The following is a 21,286-nucleotide window of genomic DNA, read 5'->3' as shown; positions in this document are numbered from 1 at the left end:
GAACTAGCACGGAAAGAGCAAGAGTAGTTAGATGGCCTGTACTGACCAGCCCCCAAGGGTCCCTGGCATTCACGACTTTTGGCTGGCCTTTATGTATGTGATTCCCACACTGCACAGAATAGGGCCCCAGCTGGCACCTCCCACCTGGGGTTAGGTTATAAAAGACCCCGAGAGGCTCCATCATAGGGCCATCTCTCTCTGACTTGTCTCGCAGGCTGCGAGAGGTCCTAGGGAGGTGTGGAAAAGAGCCGGACTTTCTGTCAATAGCCCTGATAGGGCGCTCAGAAGATGGTTCTCCCCAGTCAGCACCCCAGGCAGCTGCAGTCCTGAGCGGATCTGAGACTGGCACCGGATCACCCCCACCCCGCCTCCATCATTCCCAGGTCCCTGCCCAGAACCCATGTGACATAATAAATGCCTGTTCTTCTAAGGTGTCAAGACACGGGAGTCATTTGTCAGAAGCAACAGCTGTCTGATGCCCTTAGTCCGAAGAAGGTTCTAGACACAGACACACCTCGTTTGCCTGTGCTTTGCCCAACTTTGAGTTGTACATGTTACAGGTTTGTGGCAAGCCTGTGTCGGGCAAGTCCACCGGCGGCATCCCTCCCCCCCCCCACTCCCCACTCTGAGGGCACAGGTGCCCTGTGTGTCCGTGACATACTGCAAAGGCTCACGGTCTCTCAAACCCCTTCCTCGTGCTAAATGCACACTTCCTGGACCACCACCTAGAATAAACATCACCTTTCTGAGTGCCAGAAAGCAACAACAACAAAAAACCGTCACAATCAAGGGACTCACTTTCTTGCCCGTCTGGCTTGACTGCGGAGGTCGGAGACAGGCTCAGCACTCAGAGGCCTGCCTGTTTACACTCAGCAGCCCGGCTGCTGGGGCTTGAATAAGCCAGTTAGTCACCTTTCTATGTCTCCGCTCCCCCGCCTGTGAAATGGGGGCAACCACGACCCTGCTACCGCCACAGAAAGCTGTTGTGAGGACCCACTGAGACTCTCGGCAAGGTGCCTCCTGCTTCCTCTCACTTTCCTCCTCTGTGAAATGAGCTCTCCCGAGACTCGAGACTCGGAACAGAGGAGCGGGAAAGCACACAGAGCCCTAAGCCCAGTCTGAGTTCCTGCTGTCCCCCACCCCTCTGGGGGGGTCACCTGTCAGTGCCCTCGGCGGAGGTGTCCACGCAGTCCTTGATCCGCCAGTCCATGATGTAGCCGATGAGGGGGCAGGTGAGAAGGCACAGAAGCTGCATGGCCCCAAAGATGGAGGAGTAGAACCCGACTGGGCAGGACGGAAAGGAGAGTGGGGTCAGGAGCTGGCCCAGTGGGTGCCAGTGGGCAGGGCCGCCCACTTCCAGCAGAGGAGCAATTCCAAGAGCCTTCCTCTGTCCTCAGGTTTCTAACTCCCCCAAGGGCTTAGGATGACAAGGGAGGGCCCCAGCCTTCACGCCTACCTGTCTCTTCTGCCCTTAGTTTCAGGTCATCGGTCTCTGTGGGGAGGGGAGAGCTGAGGTGAGAGGGGCTTAGCCAGGGTGGTCCCCTGTGCCACCCCCAGCCCCCAGCGCCTCACCATGCTTCTGGCCACCAGTCACGAAGAACTCCAGCATCTTGTTCATGGTGGCCATGTAGAAGATGACCCGCAGCTGGGTCATGCCCATGGTGAGGAGGCTCCACAGGAAAATGGGGGCACAGAGGCTCTTGCGGAAGGGGACAGATTCTGGAGAGACAGCAGGGGGGGCATTCCTGAGCTGCAAACCTTCCATGTCCTCTGCGCCTTTGACACGGACTTCCTGGGTTTGGAAGGACATCTTCCTTCCCCTACCTCTCCCCCTCCCCCTCCTGGCCAGTTCAGACTCGCCCACCTCCAAGTCCTTTGTCAGCTCCATGACCTGTGCTGGGGGGGTGAGCTGTCACTGCGCTGGCTCCTGACTCATGAAGACCCACCGGATATCAGAACAGCCCTGCCCCAGCCCCATGGCGGCTTGAGGATGACACCCTCACCATCCATAGTATTTTCAGGAACTTCTGGAACTAGATCACCAGGCCTTTCTTTCTCATCTTCATCTGGAATTTCCCAGCTGTCGAGTCAATGCCAGTGGCTTCCAGCGAGCCTACAAAAGCAGAGTAGAACTGCCCCCATGGGTTTGCCAGACTGTAACTCTTGACTGGAGGAGAGAGAGCCAGCTGGTGGTTTTGAACTGCTAACCTTGCAGTTAGCAGCTCAACATAGAACCCCTTATGCTACCAGGCTCTCTCTTAGCCTGGAAGCTCCACAGAAACCTGTTCAGCAACAGGGGAGCCTCCACTGATAAACAAGTCGTGATGGCTCACAGGTACAACAGCCAGAAACCCAAGCCAGGTCTCTGGCTTGCAACGACTCACTGAACACTTTCGTATATGTCACAGTGATGCAGGTGTCTGCGAACCAGAGGCTGGCAGGCTGAGTCTACCCAAAGTGCTGTGGAAGACAGGCCTGGTGATCTTCCAGAACACCAATCACTGGACACCGTTTGAAGCTCTCAACTTTGAGGAGCTCTGTAGAGTAGATGAACCAGGAATTGATTGCCGGGGTAACCTTTAAACCTGACTCCAAACCTATCCCCTGAAGTCAACTGAAAACCAAAAAAATAGTTTAGCTTAACTAGTGGGACAAAAGGGGTGGGTAACCTTGAGCATTACACAGAATCCCTAATAGCATAGTGGTTACATGTTGGCCTTCTAACCAAGAGGTAAAAAGGGGATGAGGTTTTCTACTCCTGTAAAGAGCTATGGGCTTGGAAACCCACAGGGGCAGTTTTACTCTGTCCTGTAGGGTCCCTGTGAGTCGGCATTGCCTCCACGGAGGTGAGTTTGGAGTGTTGAGTTCTGGAGTGCTATGTACGTGTTACACGTATGTAGAATCAGCCTGGCAACAGCCCCTGGAAAGATGGGAGAGGAACCTCAGAGGGCAGCGTGTTTATGTTAACAAGGGAGGACCCACTCAGAAAGAGGGCAAGAAGGATTGTACAACTCGCAGGTGGGACCCACGTCCCTGCACTGTACCTGGAGAAGCTGTTGGAGGGGCGCGTGTTTTTCTGTGCACATTCTCAACAAGCTAAAATCCCCAAAGAAAAAGGGTACCCCAAGAGTGCAGCCCGCTCGTGTCAGACACATACGGAGTCGTCCTGGGCTGGAAACCCCTTGGGGGGGGGGGGCAATGAGGTGGTGGGTTTTCTCTGTGCTGCATGCAGCCCCATCAGAACCACCCTGGATCTACCCACATTTCACAGCGGAAATGGTACCCCCTAGAGGTTGAATGATGGCTGGGGGTGGTCCTGGGGGTGCTGCAGGTTAAGCATTGGGCTCGAGGTTCTCACCCGCCAGCTGGGAGATGAGATCCCAGCCACAGAATCCACAGAAGCAGGTCTGTACTGTCCTACAGGGTTCACTGTGAGTGGGAACGGTTGGAATAACAGGCCAATCGGATTTGAAATCGGGGGAGAAACAGCTCCATCATCAGTGGGGGATGTCACCCCTCATAGCTTGGCAGTTCCCACAGAGGTGCCCCACAGCCATGACTCCAGGCCACCCTCACAACTCACTTCCCTGGGAAGTTATCTGGGTCCGGTAATGAGTCTGCCCGACTCGATGGCAGTGAGGTTGGTTTAAGGAATGAGAAAAAGTTGAATGGGTGATCAACCCATGTGACGCGGCCTGAAAGTAGGGAGTTGAGGCTCAGACCCCATCTTCCTGACTCTGCTTCTTCCACTCAACCAGGAATCTAGCAGTTCCTGCATCTTAGGCACCTTGGGAAATGACCCAACTGGCTCCTTGAGATGTGGGGAGAGTGCAATTCCTAGTACAACCGGCAGGGGGAAACCAACTAGCAGCTCCCTGGGCTGCTGCTCCGTTTCCTATTGGCATTGACCCCATGGAGTGAGGGTTTTATTTGGTTTGGGGGGCTGCAGCTGATGCAAGCGACTCGAAGGTTGCAAGTGTCTCTGCCTGAAGACCCTGCACGCCCCACCCCCGACCCCTCTTAGCTCCTCCCTCTCTCTTCCTGGGAATCTAAATTTCCCTGAGCTCTCTGAGCATCTGTAAGCAGGAAGACAAAAGAGTCCTGGTGGTGCAGTGGTTAAGCGCTCGAATGCTAGCCAGAAAGTCCACCCGACCCCTGCCACATCGCGTAAGGAAGGCCTGGCAGCCTGCTCCTGCACAGACTAGGAAGGCCGGGGCAGTTCGGCTGTGTCATAAGGGGGTCACTATTTCAGAATGGACTTGGTGGCACCTGACAGCAACAAGTTGGGGGCGGGCGACCACCTGCATTCTGGTGGGGGTGTCCTATGAGCACTGAAGGGGTGAGAGGGGGAGCGCCCCCACAGGAGTGCTCACTGGGTCTCAGGATATGCCCTCCCGGCCCTTCGGATGGTCACCACAGCCAGACACTCACTCTCCCGAGGTTTTTCCAAGGTGGCCTGGTCATCCTGGGATGGGAGGAAGCCGTCAGCGCCATCCTCTAGGCTGGGGGCCTTCTGGCTCAACCGCTCGCCCACAGTGGTCACATGGTTGTAGAAGCGGTCACCTGTCACCTTGTGGTCCAGGGCCAGCCCCTTGAGTTTGATCTTCTTCCTGGTGGTGGGCAGCCCAGAGCATGTGGGAACTAGGCCCCCCCGCAAGAGCCCACTCCCCAGCTTGCCCCCGGGGAGGGGTGGGTCTGAGATGCCTTTGGCCCAGCATGCAGTCCTACTTCGAGCCACTGAGAGCCAGGGCTTAGCAGAGATGCTCAGCAAGTGCTGAGCAGACAGGTCATTCATTCCCAGGGAGCAGGGAGCTTCAAGAGTCACCTTTTGCAGTGGCATGACCTTTGCTCCCTGACCCTTTCTGCTCTGCCCCTGTCTAACGGAATTCACAGCAGCCACGGCACAGGGCTGCTTGCAAACGGCAAGGGACAACTCCCAGGGAAACAATGGGCTCTCAATAAATGCCAGCTGTCACCCAGATACTCCCCCTCCCCCTGCACTGAGTTTCCAGGGAGCTGCCCTGTGGCTGAGGTTTTCCTGACTCTACGCCCGTCTCAGAAACCCCACAAGGACAGCAGCAGTCCCCACTTTCACTCCCTTCTGGGCACCTACTCCGGGCCAGCCACAGCACCCCACACTCACGTGTAATTGGCCTCCTCGGGGGCTGGGAAGGCTTCTCTAGGCCAGTTGAGGGCACAGTTCAGGAAGATGAGGCAGGCCAGGCCAGCCCAGGTGAACATGATGATGACGAAGGCCACCCCCGCATCGTAGATCAGCTGTGAAGGAAGGAGCGGCCAGGGGTGGGTGCGCCCGGCCCACGTTCACTCTCTGAAGCTCCCGTGGGGACGCTGAGCCTTTCAACCAGGGGTGGGGAACCCTTGTTCTGCCAAAGGCCCTTTGGATGTTCAGAACATCATTCGGGGGCCATACACAATGATCAACTTAAAAATTAGCCTGCTCCAACATACGTCCAAATGTGCTTGATACAATTGACGTATGCATTGGTCTAAGAGCTGTAAGAGCTCCCAATAAATTGCTTTGTTAAAATTTTTAAAAATTGCCTGCTCGATGTGGTCAAAGGTGCCCTGGGAGTGTAGCGGTTACAGATTGGCCTGCTAACTGCAAGGTCAGCAGTTCCAAACCCCCAGCTGCTCTGAGGGAGAAAGATGGGGCTTTCGACTCCCATCAAGAGCTAGTCCAGGAAACTCACGGGCAGTTCTACCCCGTCCTATAGGGTCGGGATGAGCCAGCATCAGTTCCGTAGCAGTTAGGTTTGGTTCACATGATGGCTGGAAATGCTTCTCTTTGTCAAGGCCTGTGATGCAGGCCGGATGCACCCCACCCCTTCTCTAAACTAACAAATGAACTGCCCCAAGGCTGAAGGGCAGGCACTGAAAAGATACTTTGAGTTGATGGCTATCAGTTCTTCCCACTCAGGCCTCAGAGGCCTTCAGAAAGGCCTCTTCTTCCGACTCCTTCCCCCAACTTCCGCTGAGCAAGTGTCCTCTAACCAAGGCCAGAGATTAGAGCCTCATCTAGAAGCCCTACCTTCTCCCCTCTCCCTTCCTTTGAGACTGAAGTCCCTCAAGAGAAAGATGATTCCATCCCCACAAAGTGCTGCAGCTGCTGGCTCCCCACCCCCAGCTCCCCTGGGTTTGTAGCCTCCATTCCCACCTGTGAAATGGGCACACATTTTTTTTTTGGGCCCAGACTCCCACGTCCGTTTGTCTGCACACACACTCAAATTTCATTTCATTTCAGCCACTCCTGAGAACAAGTCAAGTGGTTAAGGTCAACCCAGGAGCAGCTGTGTGTGCTGCACTCTTCTGGAGACTTCACCCAGGAAAGGTAAACCCAGCGGGGGACGTCTTATCTCGACTCTCACAGGTGCCTGCCGGAGCAGCACACCCCAGGACAAGCAGGCTCTGTGTCCACTTGGATTCCGCTCAGGTGGCATGGGAGTGAAGATCCGGGTCCTCAACCCCACCCTCTGCAGCCAACTGCTACCTGCTTATCATGCCCACCCACATGCATTCTCAACTCCTTTGGGGACTCTGAGCAACTGTCCTCCAACCTAACAGGTGAGCTGTTTTAACAAAGCTAACTAATGTAACACACGCCCAAGATCCTGGAGTCGGAGGGGCAAACCACGGCTCTGATACTGTTTAACAGAGGAAGAAGTGGGAACTTCCACCAGACAGAGTTGGCTCATCCCCAAGGCTGACTTAGCCAGGTTCTAGCCTGGCAGACCAGCTTTGGGGCCCTGGACCCGAGCCACCCAGCCTGTCTGGCAGGTGTCAGAGATGTGGTCCAAACCTTGGTTGGGGTCAGAATCTGGGGGCTTGGATGTGTGTGCAGAGGTTGGACTTTGTTCTGGAGAAGTTCTGGTGGGTGCGTGAGCCAGGCCTGGATCTAAGAAAGATCATTCTAGAAGCCTTGTCAACCACAGAATAAATCAAGCAGTGAGTCATGGCAACCCTGTGTGGCAGAGAGCTCCAGAGGGGTCTCCAGTGGCTGGTTTGAAAACCATGTCCCAATCCCTCACAGAAGGGCCACACGGAAGGGACGACATATCCAGGACGCAGTAGAGAACTGATGGAACACATACCTTTCCTCTCGTTCTTTAAAATGTCCTCCTCCCACTAGCATGCCTTTAGTTCTACCTCACTAATCTCGCTAGGCCTGCATCTGTACATTGATACCAATAAAGGTCTTTCGAGGCACAAAATCCAAGATAGATAAACCTCTCGGAAACAGTAATGGCAGTAATGATTCCTGAGGGTAGGGGAAGAGTTGGGGGGAAGGGAGAGGAAGGGGAACTGATAGCAATGGTGACTGTATAAGCCCGCTCAAGAGGAACAAGCATCAGAGTTTTGGGTGAATGGATACATTGGAAGGTGTAAGTTATAGTAAAAAAAATACAAACCCTACAATAATAAATATATTAAAGGTTCAGGGGGGGTGGCAGGATGGGGGAGGGAGGGGATAAAGGGGAGCTGGTATCAAGGAGTCAAAGAAGAAAATGTATTGAAAAGTATGATGGCAGAAATGGTATAACTATGCTTGATCTAATGGACCTATGGATTATAATTACATATGTGAGAGCTCCTAATTAAATGTTTTTTTTTAATTCCCAGGCCTTTCTTCTTTTTAAAAAAATCATTTTATTGGGACCTCCTACAACTCTTATCACAATCCACACATCTATCCATTGTATCAAGCACATTTGTACATTTGTTGCCATCATCATTCTCAAAACAGTTTCTTGATACTTGAGCCCTTGGTATCGGCTCCTTCTTCTGAGGGGCCTCTGGGTGGGCTCAAACTGCCAACCCTTTGGTTCGCAGTGATAGCACCTGCCAGGGCTTCCGTGACAAACGAGAGGGGGAAAGATCAGAGACAGGCCCACCAGCTGATACAGCCTGGCCTGGTCCAGGAGATAAGACGAAGTCTGGGCCGAGAACCCGGAGGAGGAGGCGAAGGCAGACGCCCCAGCCGGCAGCAGGGCTGAGCTTGTCCTGTGAGGACTCAGTGCTTCTCTGGAAACCAGCCTCTAACCAGACGAACCAAGTGGCCGGGAGCCCCGGCTGTCACTGTCCCAGCTGTGTGTGTGTGTGTGTGATAATTAAATATTTTTAATACGTGCACTGTAATTCCCTAGTGGCACAAATGGCTACTTGCTGATAATGGAAAGGTTTGTTGGCAGACGCTGTTCCGTTGCCCTGCAGGAAAAACACGTGGCCGTGTGTTGCCATAAAGGCCGCCGCCCACTGTCACTGAGTTGCTCTCCAGTCCTCCTGGCACTAACAAGGCAGAGGAGCACTGCTCCGGAGGCTTTCCCAGGCTGGAAACCGTGTGGGAGTAGACAGCTTCATCTCTCTCCCATGGTGTGGTTGGGGAGGTTGGGGAGCACGTTTGAACCGCCGGCTTTGCGATGGGCACTATGCCACCAGGCTCCCCGTAAAGATTACAGCCCAGAAAACCATAGCCTGCGGTTCTGCTGTCACATCGGGTGCCTTCAGTCAAAAACGAGAGACTAACAAAGCATTTGCCGATCCAACACTTTAGACCTTGACTCGGTGACATCAATGTCATTCAGAGGTTGCTCACCATACTGCGTGGTCGCCTCCACTAGCCATTTCCATACTGTGCCACCACTATGGACGTCCATGTCCCTTACATGGTTCCCTTGACCCTCCTCCCTTCCCGGGTCACCACTCATACCCTCTGATTTCCCTGTCACATCACAGGTGTCCTTTTGTGAGGACTTGTTTCCAGGTTCATCCGCATTGCAGCATGTGTCAGGACTGCAGTTCTCTTTGTGGCTAACCCTGCCCAGTGCTGTGTGAAGGTCAAAAGAAACCCCCAAGAGGACACCCCCCCCAAAGCTGCCTACCTTGATGCCAGGGAACGTGATGGCAGAAGAGGCGTAGGAGCCGATCATGAGGGCCATGAAGGTGGAGCGCAGGTTACCAAACATGTTGGGCAGCTGGGGGAGGAGAAGGGCAGCAGAGGTGAACAGGGCATACCTGGCATCAGCTGAGGGCTCACCTTTCCCAGGTCTGCCTGAGAGGACTCATAAGCACCTAGTCCAAAAGGACCAACAAGCCTGTCTTGGAAGAAGTCTGGTCAGAATGCTCTTTGTAGAGGCAAGGCTGGTGAGACTTTGTCTCATGTGCTTTGGACATGTTATCAGGAGAGACCAGTCTCTGAAGAAGCATTTCCAGTTTGGTAAAGAGGAGGGGCAGTGAAATTGAGAAAAGCCCTTGACAAGATGAATCGACACTGTGGGTACAACAGAGGGCTCAAGCCTAAGAACAATTGTGAGGATGGTGTCAGGATGGAGCGGTGCTGGGTTCTGTTAAACACCACCACCACCTAGCCTGGCCTCCCTCGGTGGAAACACCAGACACATTGCTGTAAGACACAATAAGAAAGTTCTCAGGCAACTCTGTGCTCTGAAACCCCCTGCGATAACAACTCCATCCAATGCACCTCAACACCTGAAGACTTCCAGAGGTGTCCTCAGGAAATTCTGTTCCTTGTCAGGAGGTTGTCTGGGGACACATCTCCCTAACCCACCCAGCTCCCTAACGGAGCAGGTGCTTGGGCAACACTGATGGAATCCAACTCATTTTACTGATGAGAGAACTCAAACCCAAAAGGGTGGCAGGGCCGCAGAGTCGGTAGTTGACTTTCCCCTGGTTCTGAGCATCCCAGGCCCCCAGCTATGGTGTTGGCCGACCCCGAACCTGACCATTATTGTTAGCTGTTGTCTTGAGTCAAGGGTGACTCATATAGACCCTATGTGTGTGGATGTGATAGGTTTCTTGTGCCAACCTGGCCAATAGGAACACGTGGATGAGAACTGCTCTATAGAGTTTTCAAAGTCATGGCCTTTCAGAAGCAGACGGCCAGGACTGCCTTCCGAGGGGCCTCTGGGTAGATTCGAACTCACAGCCTTTCCACTGGATGGAGAGCACTTAACCGTTTGCACCACCCAGTGACTCCTGGTGGCCCTTTGTCCTCCAGGTGGTCCCCAAGGCTCCCCTACCCATCCTTTCTGCTGATCCAGGACAAGACTCGGGAAGGACCAGGGAGGTGAGGGGTGAGCCAAAGGAACGAGCAAGCCAGGTCACGGGGGGAGGTGGCTATGACCCGGAGACCGAACGAGAACGCCCACCAGTTCGTATTGCACGTGCCACTCAGCTGACCTGAGCCAGGCCCTCAGGGGAGCACAGGAAGAGCCACAAAGTCACCGTGTCCTTTGTGAAACGCCCCCTTGTCCCTCACCCGGATCCTTCCCAGGTCACCAGATTCCATAGCGGGAATAGCCTGAGTCAGCCCCGCTCCACAGCTCGGTTCCCAGGGTGTGTGGCCAGAAACTTGACTCAGAAAGCCCTTTCGGAAGGGAAGTGGACACACACACACACACACACACACACACACACACAGCCCCTGGGTGGATTCTGACTCACAGTGACCCACACTTTTCTGGGCTGTAATCTTTACAGCAAGCAGCCCGTCAGGCGTTTCTGTGCCAGGGTTGCTGGGTGGGTTGGAGAGGCGACCCTTTCTGTCACACCCACCCACGGTTTCCGGGGTCCACTCTCACTCATAAAACTCTGAAAACCAAACTCACTGCCAGCGTGTCGATTCCGACTCAAGGCCACCGTGGAGGACAGGGTCGAACTGCCCCCCCTCCCCAAGGGCTTCCAAGGTTGTAACTCTTTACAAGGCTTGGGAAGGCAGGTGGTTTCAAACTCCCGACCTTGTGGTGAGTAGCCTAATGCATGATCACCATGACACCTGGGCGCATAGCGCCTTTATCGGGAGGGTTCCAGACTATCTCCCTTTACAGGAACAGCCCGCCTCAGCCTTTTCCCCAGGAGCCGTCGACCTTGAGGTGAGCAGTCTGCATCACCAGGGCTATAAGTGGAAAGGCCCCCCTCCACCCCACCCCCGACGTTGGTGCCACCCAGGGACCCAGGAAGGTGGGCAAACACAGAATTAAGAGTCGATCCTCCCCCACGTCTACAAGCGGCTCTGAACGTGGGGACGGAGGGCCAGTGTGGCGCTGATACCTGGAATCTGCAGGACAAGCTGCCAAGGGCGTTAGCGAAGGGGGCCAGCGCCAGGGAGGGCGGCAGGACCCTCGGGGAGGGGTCCGAGGCCAGGGTCCCCATCCAACACAGGAGGAAAGTGGGATGGGGGGGTGGAGGGGTGTCCGAATCACCCCTGGCTGACCCGGGATAACCTGGCAGGGACTCGACGTTCCCGGGCGCAGCAGCGGGGGGCGGGGCCAGCGCGGGGCCCTGCCATTGGCTGGAGATTACGGGGCGGGGAACGGCAGGGCGGGGCCGCGGGGCGGATCCTGGGGCCTTAGGGGCTGCGAGGGGGCGGGGAGGAAGGGATCTGCTTCCCCCGCCACCCCCAGTTGTGAAATGTCCCAGGCTGGAACTAAAGGCGGCTGCCGATGGGGTGTGGGGAAATTCAGCAAAAACACCCAGTCTGGCCCTCATTAGCCCAGATCAACAGCCGGAGGCTGCTGCGCCGGGGACACACACACACACACACACACACACACACACACACCACCACCACACCACCCCCCCTTAACCCTCTTCTGCTCACCCACTCACAGCCATAAACATGGACTCTTATACAAGAACACACACAATTCACATGTCAGCGTTCAGGCCACACAGAAAACCCGTTTCCTGTAGGTCAAACATGGTCAACTTCATATGGCTTGACCTCATGTCCTCCCCACAGGGGCTGGACACCCTCCCTCTCCCCCTCACCACCCCCCCCCCCCAGCCACTCCAGCAGTCTGGAACTTCCCCCTTCCTGCAGGAACCTGGCCCTGGCTTCATTTCCCTCCCAGCACTGAGACTTCTGCATCATTCATTTTGGGGCACCCACTCCCCTGGTTGTGGGCTGTCGGGGGGCACCCACACTTCAACACACCCCTTCCTTCTCCTCCACTCGCAGTTGCAGCGGGCACAGCTTCCCCCATCCTCACCCTCTTCCTGGCCAGCAATACTCACAGTGAGTGAGGTGAACGTTAAGCAGATGCCACCAAAGCCATTCAGGGACAGCGCCAGGAATATCAACGGAGAGAGGACTGGGGGGGGGGGAGAGGAGACGATAAGGGTGGCATTGGGGGATGGGGCAAGGATGGGAGATGGGCTCAATAGCATCCACCTTCACCCCACCCATTCTTTTCTCTTGGGGACACAAGAGGGCAAGCCACTCACCACTGGTGTCTCGAGAGGCCAAGGCCATGAGGGTGCAGGATGCGGCAAAACAGGCACTGCGGGGACATCAGGGACCGACCCGTCTGTATCCCCTCCACCCTGAAGCCCCGCTCCTGCCCTCCAGCTCCCATGGCAGAGCCAGCTCACCTGCCCAGCAGGCGCATTGGCCGGGGCCCAAAGCGGTCCATAAGGATGCCCAGGGGCAGGGTGGTGGCGCTGAGCACAAAAGAACCAATCGTAAAGCCCAGGTTGAGCATCTCGTCCTGCAAGTCGCAGCTCGTCCACTGCTCCTGGTTGACACCGGTGTCGTTCACAGCTGGGGAGGGGCGGGAGGGGGTGAGCAGAGCTCTTAGCACATGGGACAGATGAGGGAGGAGAGCACTGGGGTGGGGTGGGGCTGCCAGACCTCTGATGTACTGCCAACTAGATGACTTTGGGGTGGCCTGGTGGTAGGGAGAGGGGCCCTGGTAGGGTAGTGGCTATGAGTTGGGCTACTAACAGCCAGGTCAGCAGTTTGAAACCACCAGTCACTTCCAGGGGAAAAGAAGAGGCTTTCTACTCCTGTGAAGAGTTACCGTCTCAGAAACCCGCCCTTGACCCTGTCCTATAAGTGGGAAGAAGCTCAATGGCAGTGAGGTGGTTACAGTGTGGGAGCGTCTGTAGTTGGAGTCTGGGCCCAGGTGGCTGTGCCATCCCTGATTTGTTACTAGGCCACTTTGCCCAGGGCCTGTTCAGGGCACACCTAGGGAGAGAGTCAGGGTCTGCGTGCCCACCACTGTCCTAGGAAGCTGTGCCACCTTGCCCAAGGGACTTTCTTTCTGAGCCTCAGCACCCTTATCTACAAAGGGGAGTCAAGCACACCTCCTCCATTGGCTCCTTAGGTGCATTTGGTGGGAGAAAGTGGGCCCCAAGAAGGTGGTCCCGGAGCTGAGAAGGGACATTGCTGGGTCACCTGGAGGGTCACTCAGGGAGAGTCCATCCCATCCCAGGAGCCGGGGATCCCACAGTGGCTCAGACAGGAAGCGCTCTGCTCTTGTGGCGCTTGCATTAGACAATACACAAGCAAACACACAGATGCTGGTGGCAAGAGTGGCAGGTGCGCATGAGACCCAGAGGGTAACATGTGCCCCCTGATAAAGCCCAGAAGGCAGAAAAGGACAGATGGGAATGGGGGGGAACGGGGGGGGGGACCCAGAGAGGAAGTGGGAGTAAGGGAATTGCCATGAATGTTGTGAAACAAAGTGTCTCAATTGTTGGACAGGAAACTACTGTGCTCTCTACATCATTAGCCAAACCACACATCATTAGCCAAACCACAAGGAGATGTACCCACAGATGGTGACAGGTGTTGTGAAGAGAAGGATTCGGGAGGTTTTAGCATCTAGATGCTTGGGGCCTCGGGGGAGGACATTTGTACCAAGGCTCGTGCTGTCCTCGGGAAGCTCAAATATCCCAGGGGTGGGCATGGGTGAACTGAACTGTGTGCTCCCCTAAAGTGCCTGGGAAGGAACGCCTTGGGCCTGGGGACCGCACCCGAGGTACCTGCCACCAGAGGGACTGAGAGGCATGGCTGGCATGGAGAGCAAGTGGATAGGGGTTTTGATCACGCCACATAAGAGGTTCAGGCCAGCCCTGTCATTTTGTGACCTTTAAGGTCACTGCTGGGAGAGACCCTTCATTCAATTAAAACGTGTACTCTTGTATTTGAGAGCCTCCGTGGGACCAGGCAGACTGGTGCTCTTGCTCTGCTGAGCATAGGGAGGAGACACTGGGGGGAAATGCCTGTGAGCCCCCCAGAGACCCCAGCTTTCCTCGGTGAAAGCAGCTGTTATTTGCATGTGGCGCCTGCATGTCAATTAAAAGATCATGAGCATGGCTTGTATTTTTGAGCTGAGGTTCAGGTGCCCTGGTGGTGCTGTCAGCTAAGTACTATCCACCCCGGCCACCGGCCACCAGCCACGCCAGGGGAGAAAGCTGAGGCTGTCTGCTTCTATAAAGATTTACAGCCTGAAACCCCATACAGGTGGCCATGAGTTGGAAGAAGGGCACCCCAGTGGCAGAATGGTCACATGCTATAACTGCAAATGTAGCTGCAAGGTCAGCAGTTTGAAACCACCTGTCCGCTCTGTGGGAGAACGATGAGGCTTTCTATGACTGTCGAGAGTAACAGCCATGGAAACCCACTGGAGCAGTTCTACCCTCTCCTGAGTCAGAATGGACACACTGGCCGTGAGAGAGAGTGATGAGTTGGAATTGGTTCAATAGCAGGGAGTGTAGGTCTGTGTGCTTGATTATGATACACTTAACTAAAAGGTGGCTGTCAGCTCTCTGGACAAGGGGACCGTTTCAGTACTTGCTCTAGGCACTGTTTTCCACAGCTGGGCTTCTGCTCCTCCTGGCAGTGAACAATTCGGCCGCTGGACCTGGTTTCTGAGAGCCAAACCACACCCGAGGCCAGAGCCAAGGCTGACCAGCACAAGAAGAACCTTTCTGCCAAGGTGTCTCTGGTGAGCCCCAGTCAACAACTTCTCGGTTAGTGGCCAACCCCGTCAGGCATTTACAGCACCCAGGGGACTCCAAGAAAGGCCTGGAGACCAACTTCTAAAAAGTCAACCATTGAAAGCCCAACAAACCCCAGTTAAACGCTGACACTCAACAACAAAGGCTTTGCTTGGGTTCTGGTTACAAGGTACCGGGCCTGTCCACATTGTAGCTCTTTGAATGCGCACACCCTAAGGAAGCTGAGAATCCTGATCCCCATGTTAAAGATGACAAGGGCTCTAAGAATCAATGCAATTCACGCTCACACGGCTCTATTTCAAACTCAAGACCGTATCCAAAAGTGTCCGCCCCATTGCACTATGGGCCACTTTGTTCTGAAGCAACCAGCTTTGTAAGTTTCCCAAGGATCCACCAGCGCTGGCCAGGAAATGTGCTTCTTCCACCAGCAGAGTGGCCAGCTAAAGACTTGTAGTCACACAGAGAGAGAGAGAGAGAGAGACTGGAGTCATTGAATACTCTGGTTTCTCAGGTTTATTGATCAGCTGCCAATGATTCCAGCTAATGTGAGTTAGTTATTAAAGTTTGGTGAAGCATCCTGAGGGGTTGGATAAAGTCTGACTTTTGAACCTCTTAGGCTGATGTCTGTGTTCATTGCAACAGAAGGAGTCTTTGAAATTGAACTTTCCCAATTTGACAGATGAGTAAAGAGAGGCCTGGAGTGAAACAAGGAGAAATTATTCAGAAGTTAAGGAGACCGAGCATCCCAAAGTGGTGTGTGTGTGTGTGTGTGTGTGTGTGTGTGTGTGTGTGTGTAGATGGCATGCTGGATCTGAGTGGTGCTTGGAATGCTTTCTCGTGTGCCCTGTTGTTGATAACTGCTGTCCAATCAACCCAACTCATGGAGACACCATGCACAAGGAAGCCTGGCAGGATGTAAAGGTTGAGTTGGGGGGAGGGGGAGTAGATCACCAGACCTTTCTTCCTGGTCTGTTTTAATCTGAAAACTCCACTGAAATCAGTCCAGCATCATGGACAACAAATCAAGCGGCCCCTGCCAGATGAGTGGTGGCTACACCTGTGGTTCACTGCCCAGAAATCAAACCTGAGCCTCCCACATGGAAGGCAAGAGCTCTACCTCCGACCTACCTGTGCTTTATACCCACCAAACCCAAGCCCACCCACTGCCATCGAGAGGATTCCAACCCATGATGACCCTATGGGACAATGTATAACTGCCCTTTTGGGTTTCTAAAACTGTACATCTTGGCGGGAGCTGACGGCCTCGTTTTTCTCTGGCACAGTGGCTAGTGGGTTCAAACAGATGACCTTGCAGTTAGCAACTCAATGCATAGCCCGCTACACCACCAAGGCTCCTTTCTCATAGCTGGGCATTATTTGAATATGTATTAGAAATGTAGACATCCCCCATAAAGAGGCCCTGGTGGTGCAGTGCTTAAGTGCTTTACTGTTAACGGAAAGAGCTGCAGTTGGTAGCGAGGCAGGAGCTCTATGGGAATTCAGATTTGGCCCGCTCTGATCAAGATGATAGCCAAGAAACCGGATGGGCAGCTCCACCTGTTCTCTCAATCACTCACTCTGAGTTGGAACTGACAAGTCGGGGCCCCAACAGCAACATAGGTATGATACATACATGTGTGGATGTCACATCAAACTCAGGATTCCAAGATATTAGACTTTAGAACAGGGCTCCTTTTTGTTATTTATTATTCTTTTTAATCATTACAAGGCTACTTTAAAAAACACTGAAGAAGAATTGGTGCATTTGAATTGTGGTCCTGGAGAAGAATATTGGAAGTGTCCCACACTGCTAAAAGGACAGACAAATCTCTCCAGGAAGAAGTACAGTCAGAGTGCTCCTTAGCGGCAAGGGATGGGAAGGCTTGGTCTTATATACTTTGGACATGTTGTCAGCAGAGAACTGTCCCTTCCCTGAAAGGAGGGCATCATGCTTGGCAACAGGGAGGGGTGGGGCGCTAAAAAGAGGCAGGTCCTCAACAATATGGATTGGCACAGTGGCTGCAGCGATGGGTTAAGGCATGGGGACGGCCATGAGGATGGCACAGGGCCGGGCAGTGTTTTGTTCTGTCATTCGTAGGGTCACCAGGTGTCAGAACCGACTCAATGTTATCTAACAACAGAGAAGTGGACCGCAGACGACTGGCTCTGGCAGTACTTCACCAGTCTTTCGCCATAGTCTGCAAACTCTGCTGAAACCCGCTCAACATCACGGCAACACACAAGCCTCACTGACAGACACTGTCACACAGGCCACACCTGAGACCAGTTGTCCAGGAACTGATCCCGCATCTCCGGCACACAAGACAAGAATTCTGCCACTCAACTACACCATCTCTTCACTAGCAAATACAAGGGGGCTTCCAAAAGTCCATTGGGGAGATGGTATGCTAAGCTCATGGGAGTTTTCCGTGTACTTCCTGAAGCACCCTCATCAGATCTTCTCAAGAAAATCGTTCCATTTTTCCAAAAAGCACAGGTGAAGAGGTGGGCCCTCCAAAGAGGGCGGGAGGGGGGGCGTTGCCCTGAAGTGATGGACATGTCCTACATACTGACTGAGGTGACAGTGGCCGGGGGTGCACACATTTGTCAACACGTAGATAAGTCTTCCTTGTTAGTTACTCTCCAGGTAACACTCATGAACGCAGAGCAGGGTTTGCAAGGCCTGTCTCGGAGTGGGATGAAACCACCAACCTTCCAGCTAGTGGTTGCCAGCTGATCCCTTTGCCCCACTCGGGAGTCCCGGAATATAAATTAATCATCAGCAGAGTTGATTAGAGGAAAACCAACACCACCAGAGGGAAGGGGAAGGAGAGCGCTACCAAGGAGGCATCAAGGCCTGGCCAGGGTTAGAGGGTGGGGCCTCACCAGTCTCCAGGGTAAACCACTTTGATCACTGCAGGTCCCCTAGGAGTCCTTGACTGGGTCCTCTCAGCCACCCTGGAACCCTTATCATTTGATGTCAGCTCGAATCCTCCCACCTAACTGCTCCCAAGGCCATCTTCGGTGCCACCTGCTGTGTCCTCCCAGATAACCGTCACAGCACTTGGGGTGGAGGGGCTGTCCAGGGAAGAATCAAAGCCTCCCCTCACCCACCCATCCTCTGCTGCACGCTCAGCACGGTGGTTTCCCCCACAGCCAGGCAAGTCCCCACAGGGAGCTGAGATAATGATCCAGCAGAAACCAGGAGGGACACTGACATCTATTAAGTACTGTGACACCCACAACAGTCCCGCCTCCCTTCTGGGAGGGAGTGATGGCTCCCGTTCTGCAAACTCAATGCGGAAGGGCCTTGTGGACATCCCCTAGTTGGTAAAAGCTGTGGAATTTTCCACCACGTGGAGGTTGGAGGGTCAAGGACAGGCAGGAAGGCACAGGACAGGACTCTGCATCCCTCCAGCTCCCCAGGCTGAGCCTGTCAGCGCTACCCTCCAGCTCCCCAGGCTGGGAAGACACCCATCAGAACAGCCAAGACACCAGAGAGGTGACTCCCTGCCTCCACAGTGCCTGGTAGTAATCACTCCCCAAGGAATTCAGGATTTCCCACCACCTGGAAGTGGGTCAAAGGAGCTTTGATGATGCTATCCACTAACCACTAGTCTGCTAACCACGAGGTCAGTAGTTCAAACCCTCAGCTGCTCCAAAGGAGAAATTGAAGCTGGCTATCCCCATCAAGATTTAGTCTTAGAAACCCTCTGCAGGGTCACTGTGAATCAGAATCGACTAGATGGCAGTGGGCTTGGGCTTGGGGAGTTCTGAGCGAAGGCGCTCTGGTGGCTCCGTGGTTAAAACACATGGGGGGCTGCTAACAAAGAAGTCCACGGCAAAAAGATGCAGCAGTCTATACAGTTCTAGCCTTGGAACTTCTCTGGGACAGTTCTGCGTGGACCTGTCAGGTCACCATGAGCTGGAACCAATCCAACAGCTGTGGATTCCGTTTTGGGTTCGCAGCCAACTCACACAAGTCAAGCGGTGCAAATGGTTAAGCATTCGACTACTAGCCAAAAGGTTGGTGGTTTGAATCTACCCAGAGACACCTCAGAAGACGGGCCTGGCAATCGACTTCTCAAAGGTCACAGCCATTCAAACTCTATGGAGCAGTTCTATGTCTACAGGGTTGCTGTGAGGTGGAATCAACCCGGAGACAACTAACCCCAAATGACAGGCCTAAAGACATTGAGGCTATCTGCTTTGGGCATTCTACACCCTAAAAAGTCCCGTTTTATACAGCTTTCCTCTAGGGGCGTAGGGGATTACAGGAAGTCAGAGTCAGCAGTTCAAAACTACCATGCAGGAAAGGAGGATTTCTCCTCCCATAAAGAGTTACAGTCTCAGAATCCTACAGGTGCAGTCCTACCCTGTCCTCCAGGGTGTCCATCTGGGTTGGAATCGGCCCAATGGCAGTGGTTTGGGTTTGGTTTTAGCCTGAAAGAGAAGACTCTGGCTCTGGATCACCCCCCAGTGCGGCGATCAGACCTGCGCTTCAGATGGTTTTCACAATCAGCTGGCCCTTTCATCTGTCGGGGAGCAGAGCAGAGTTTCTGCTCAAACTAAGCAGAGTTTCCCTAAAGAACTCACAACCATCTGCATTCCTCATGAGGATGCACGGAAACACGCTCAGCAAAAGGACGTTTTCAGGGAGCTTAAGTACAGAAAATCCAGACATTTCCAAGGAAAACCCTACTGTGGCAGAAGCGAGACAGGTAGGACCATTGTACAAGATCCCTGGAACAGCCGTTTGCTCATCCTAGAGTTAGCTTTCACAGGACGGTTTTGTGAGTGGTAGCTATTGGGGAAGGAGACAGCGCCCTGGGTGACAAGGGCTTGGAAGACATTCTGCAGGCTTGCAGAAGTGTGCTGACCTGCTGACTTTTAAGAGTCATCACAGGGGCAGTAAAGCATCAAAAACTGACAGAAACCTCTCCCCATGCCGAGCACCTAAATTGTGGGGTCTCAGTCACACTTAGGAGGAACTCCGGCCTGGCCTGAGCTCAGGAACCATTCGTGACCCCCAGTTTCTCCCATGCAGCTTTACCACACGCCTGCTTCTCCTCCCAGTGGGTGCATTCGGCACCAGATGGAAGTTCCCAGAGGCTTAGGGCTCTCTGCCTATTGCCCCAGCCCCCAACGCTGACTGGATTGGAGGACAGGGGTGGACTGGGCAGAAGGCCTCCCTAAGGTGATGAGAGGCCATCCAATGACTTGGAAACTCTGACCTGAGCTGCCCTGCTTTCTGTGCCCTGAGCCACCCACCCTTTGCCCAGGCTCCCGCGGAGGGTGGCGGCGGGCCCCCTCTGGGACATACCTGGGCACAGGCTGGAATAGAAGCCCTCCTTCTTGAGCATGATGAGCAGGGAGCCCCAGCCGAGGAGCACCGCGGAGAAGAAGAGGTTCTCCAGCACCGCGGTGCAGGCCATCCACCAGCGCCGCCGGTACGCCTGCTGCAGCGTGGGGGCCATGCTGGCCGAGAGCCTGCACAGGAACAGGGCGCTGAGCGAAGGGCCCCCCAGCGGCCCCTGGGAGGGGTCCTGCATCACGGTGGTGCCAGGGACCGCTCGGGCCAAGCCTCCCTCATGGAGGTCCCATGGAGTCTCAGGCTAGCCAGCCGGCGCTGCCCAGCCAGCTCTGGGCGCACTGGCAGTGCCAGGGGCGCACGCGGCGCTGGGCTCCCGCCGGGCCACTATCGCAAACAAGGAAGGTCTTGTCTACGCGCCGCAGCTTCCTGGCGCGCTGCCGGCCTCTCCCACCCGGGCGGGAGCGCGAGCAGCCGGGGTCCCGCAGGCCAGGCCCGCACCTGCCCCAATCCCTAGAGGTCAGCAGGGGGCAGGGAGCGCGCTGAAGTGACCGCTGGCACATGTCCTGTCCTGCGCGTCCAGAAAAGACCCCCGGAGCAGGCGGGAGGAGGACGTTAGCCACGCCGCCCCCCCTACCTGTTACCCCTCGGAGACCCACTCCACGTTGGGACGAGAGAAAGCAAGTCCTCCCCAGCCCGCTGCACAACAGGAGACTCAAGTCCACACAGTCACTCGGGCCAAGGCAGCAGCTGCCACGTGGAAGGAGGCCCGGGACTGTCCCTCCCGCGGCCTGGCCGCCCCCCGCGTGCCCCACTCACTCGGCGGGACGCGGGGCAGTGCGCGGGGCGCCTGGGCCCGCCCGCAGCGGTGGCCCGGGGAGGGGGCTGCGGCCCGAAGTCCGGTGGCCGCTGACTTAGTCAGAGCGGTCGGGAGGGTGGCTCTGTTGACCGGCAGGGGCAGGCTAGGAGCCGGGTGCCCCCGCCGTCACCGGGGAGGGGACCGGGAGGGCGGGGACCCGCGAGGCGGCGGGGAGAGGACGCAGAAGGACAGCGGGGCGCGCCCCGGGCGGAGGGAGGGCGGCCGTGCCGGGGCCCCTGGCCCTGGGGGCCTCCCTGCGCTCCCCATCTGTGAGATGGGGTTGGGGTTGGCGCGCTCGCGGAGGTCGGTTCCGAGGCGAGGCGAGCGGAGGAAGG

At 55.2% G+C, this 21,286-nt stretch overlaps 1 protein-coding gene across 1 annotated transcript in view; it reads right to left on the bottom strand.

Annotated features, from left to right (window-relative positions):
* The window catches only part of SLC43A1 (solute carrier family 43 member 1), a 30,174-nt gene extending 9,916 nt beyond the window's left edge, over positions 1 to 20,258 (bottom strand). Inside the window, exons 1-11 of the mRNA XM_075548113.1 lie at positions 20,105 to 20,258; positions 19,028 to 19,036; positions 12,409 to 12,577; positions 12,262 to 12,317; positions 12,052 to 12,128; positions 8,898 to 8,990; positions 5,144 to 5,277; positions 4,432 to 4,610; positions 1,573 to 1,719; positions 1,457 to 1,492; positions 1,158 to 1,284 (exon numbers count right to left, since the gene is read on the bottom strand). Coding sequence (XP_075404228.1) covers positions 1,158 to 1,284; positions 1,457 to 1,492; positions 1,573 to 1,719; positions 4,432 to 4,610; positions 5,144 to 5,277; positions 8,898 to 8,990; positions 12,052 to 12,128; positions 12,262 to 12,317; positions 12,409 to 12,577; positions 19,028 to 19,036; positions 20,105 to 20,258 — 1,181 coding nt within the window. The remainder of the gene's footprint in view (positions 1 to 1,157; positions 1,285 to 1,456; positions 1,493 to 1,572; positions 1,720 to 4,431; positions 4,611 to 5,143; positions 5,278 to 8,897; positions 8,991 to 12,051; positions 12,129 to 12,261; positions 12,318 to 12,408; positions 12,578 to 19,027; positions 19,037 to 20,104) is intronic.
* Between the last annotated feature and the right edge of the window lie 1,028 nt (positions 20,259 to 21,286).

The sequence above is a fragment of the Tenrec ecaudatus genome, chromosome 4 (genome assembly GCF_050624435.1).
Source record: "Tenrec ecaudatus isolate mTenEca1 chromosome 4, mTenEca1.hap1, whole genome shotgun sequence".
NCBI classification, from domain to species: domain Eukaryota; kingdom Metazoa; phylum Chordata; class Mammalia; order Afrosoricida; family Tenrecidae; genus Tenrec; species Tenrec ecaudatus.
Note: the sequence above shows the minus strand (reverse complement) of the source record. Positions and strands in the feature narration are given on the sequence as shown.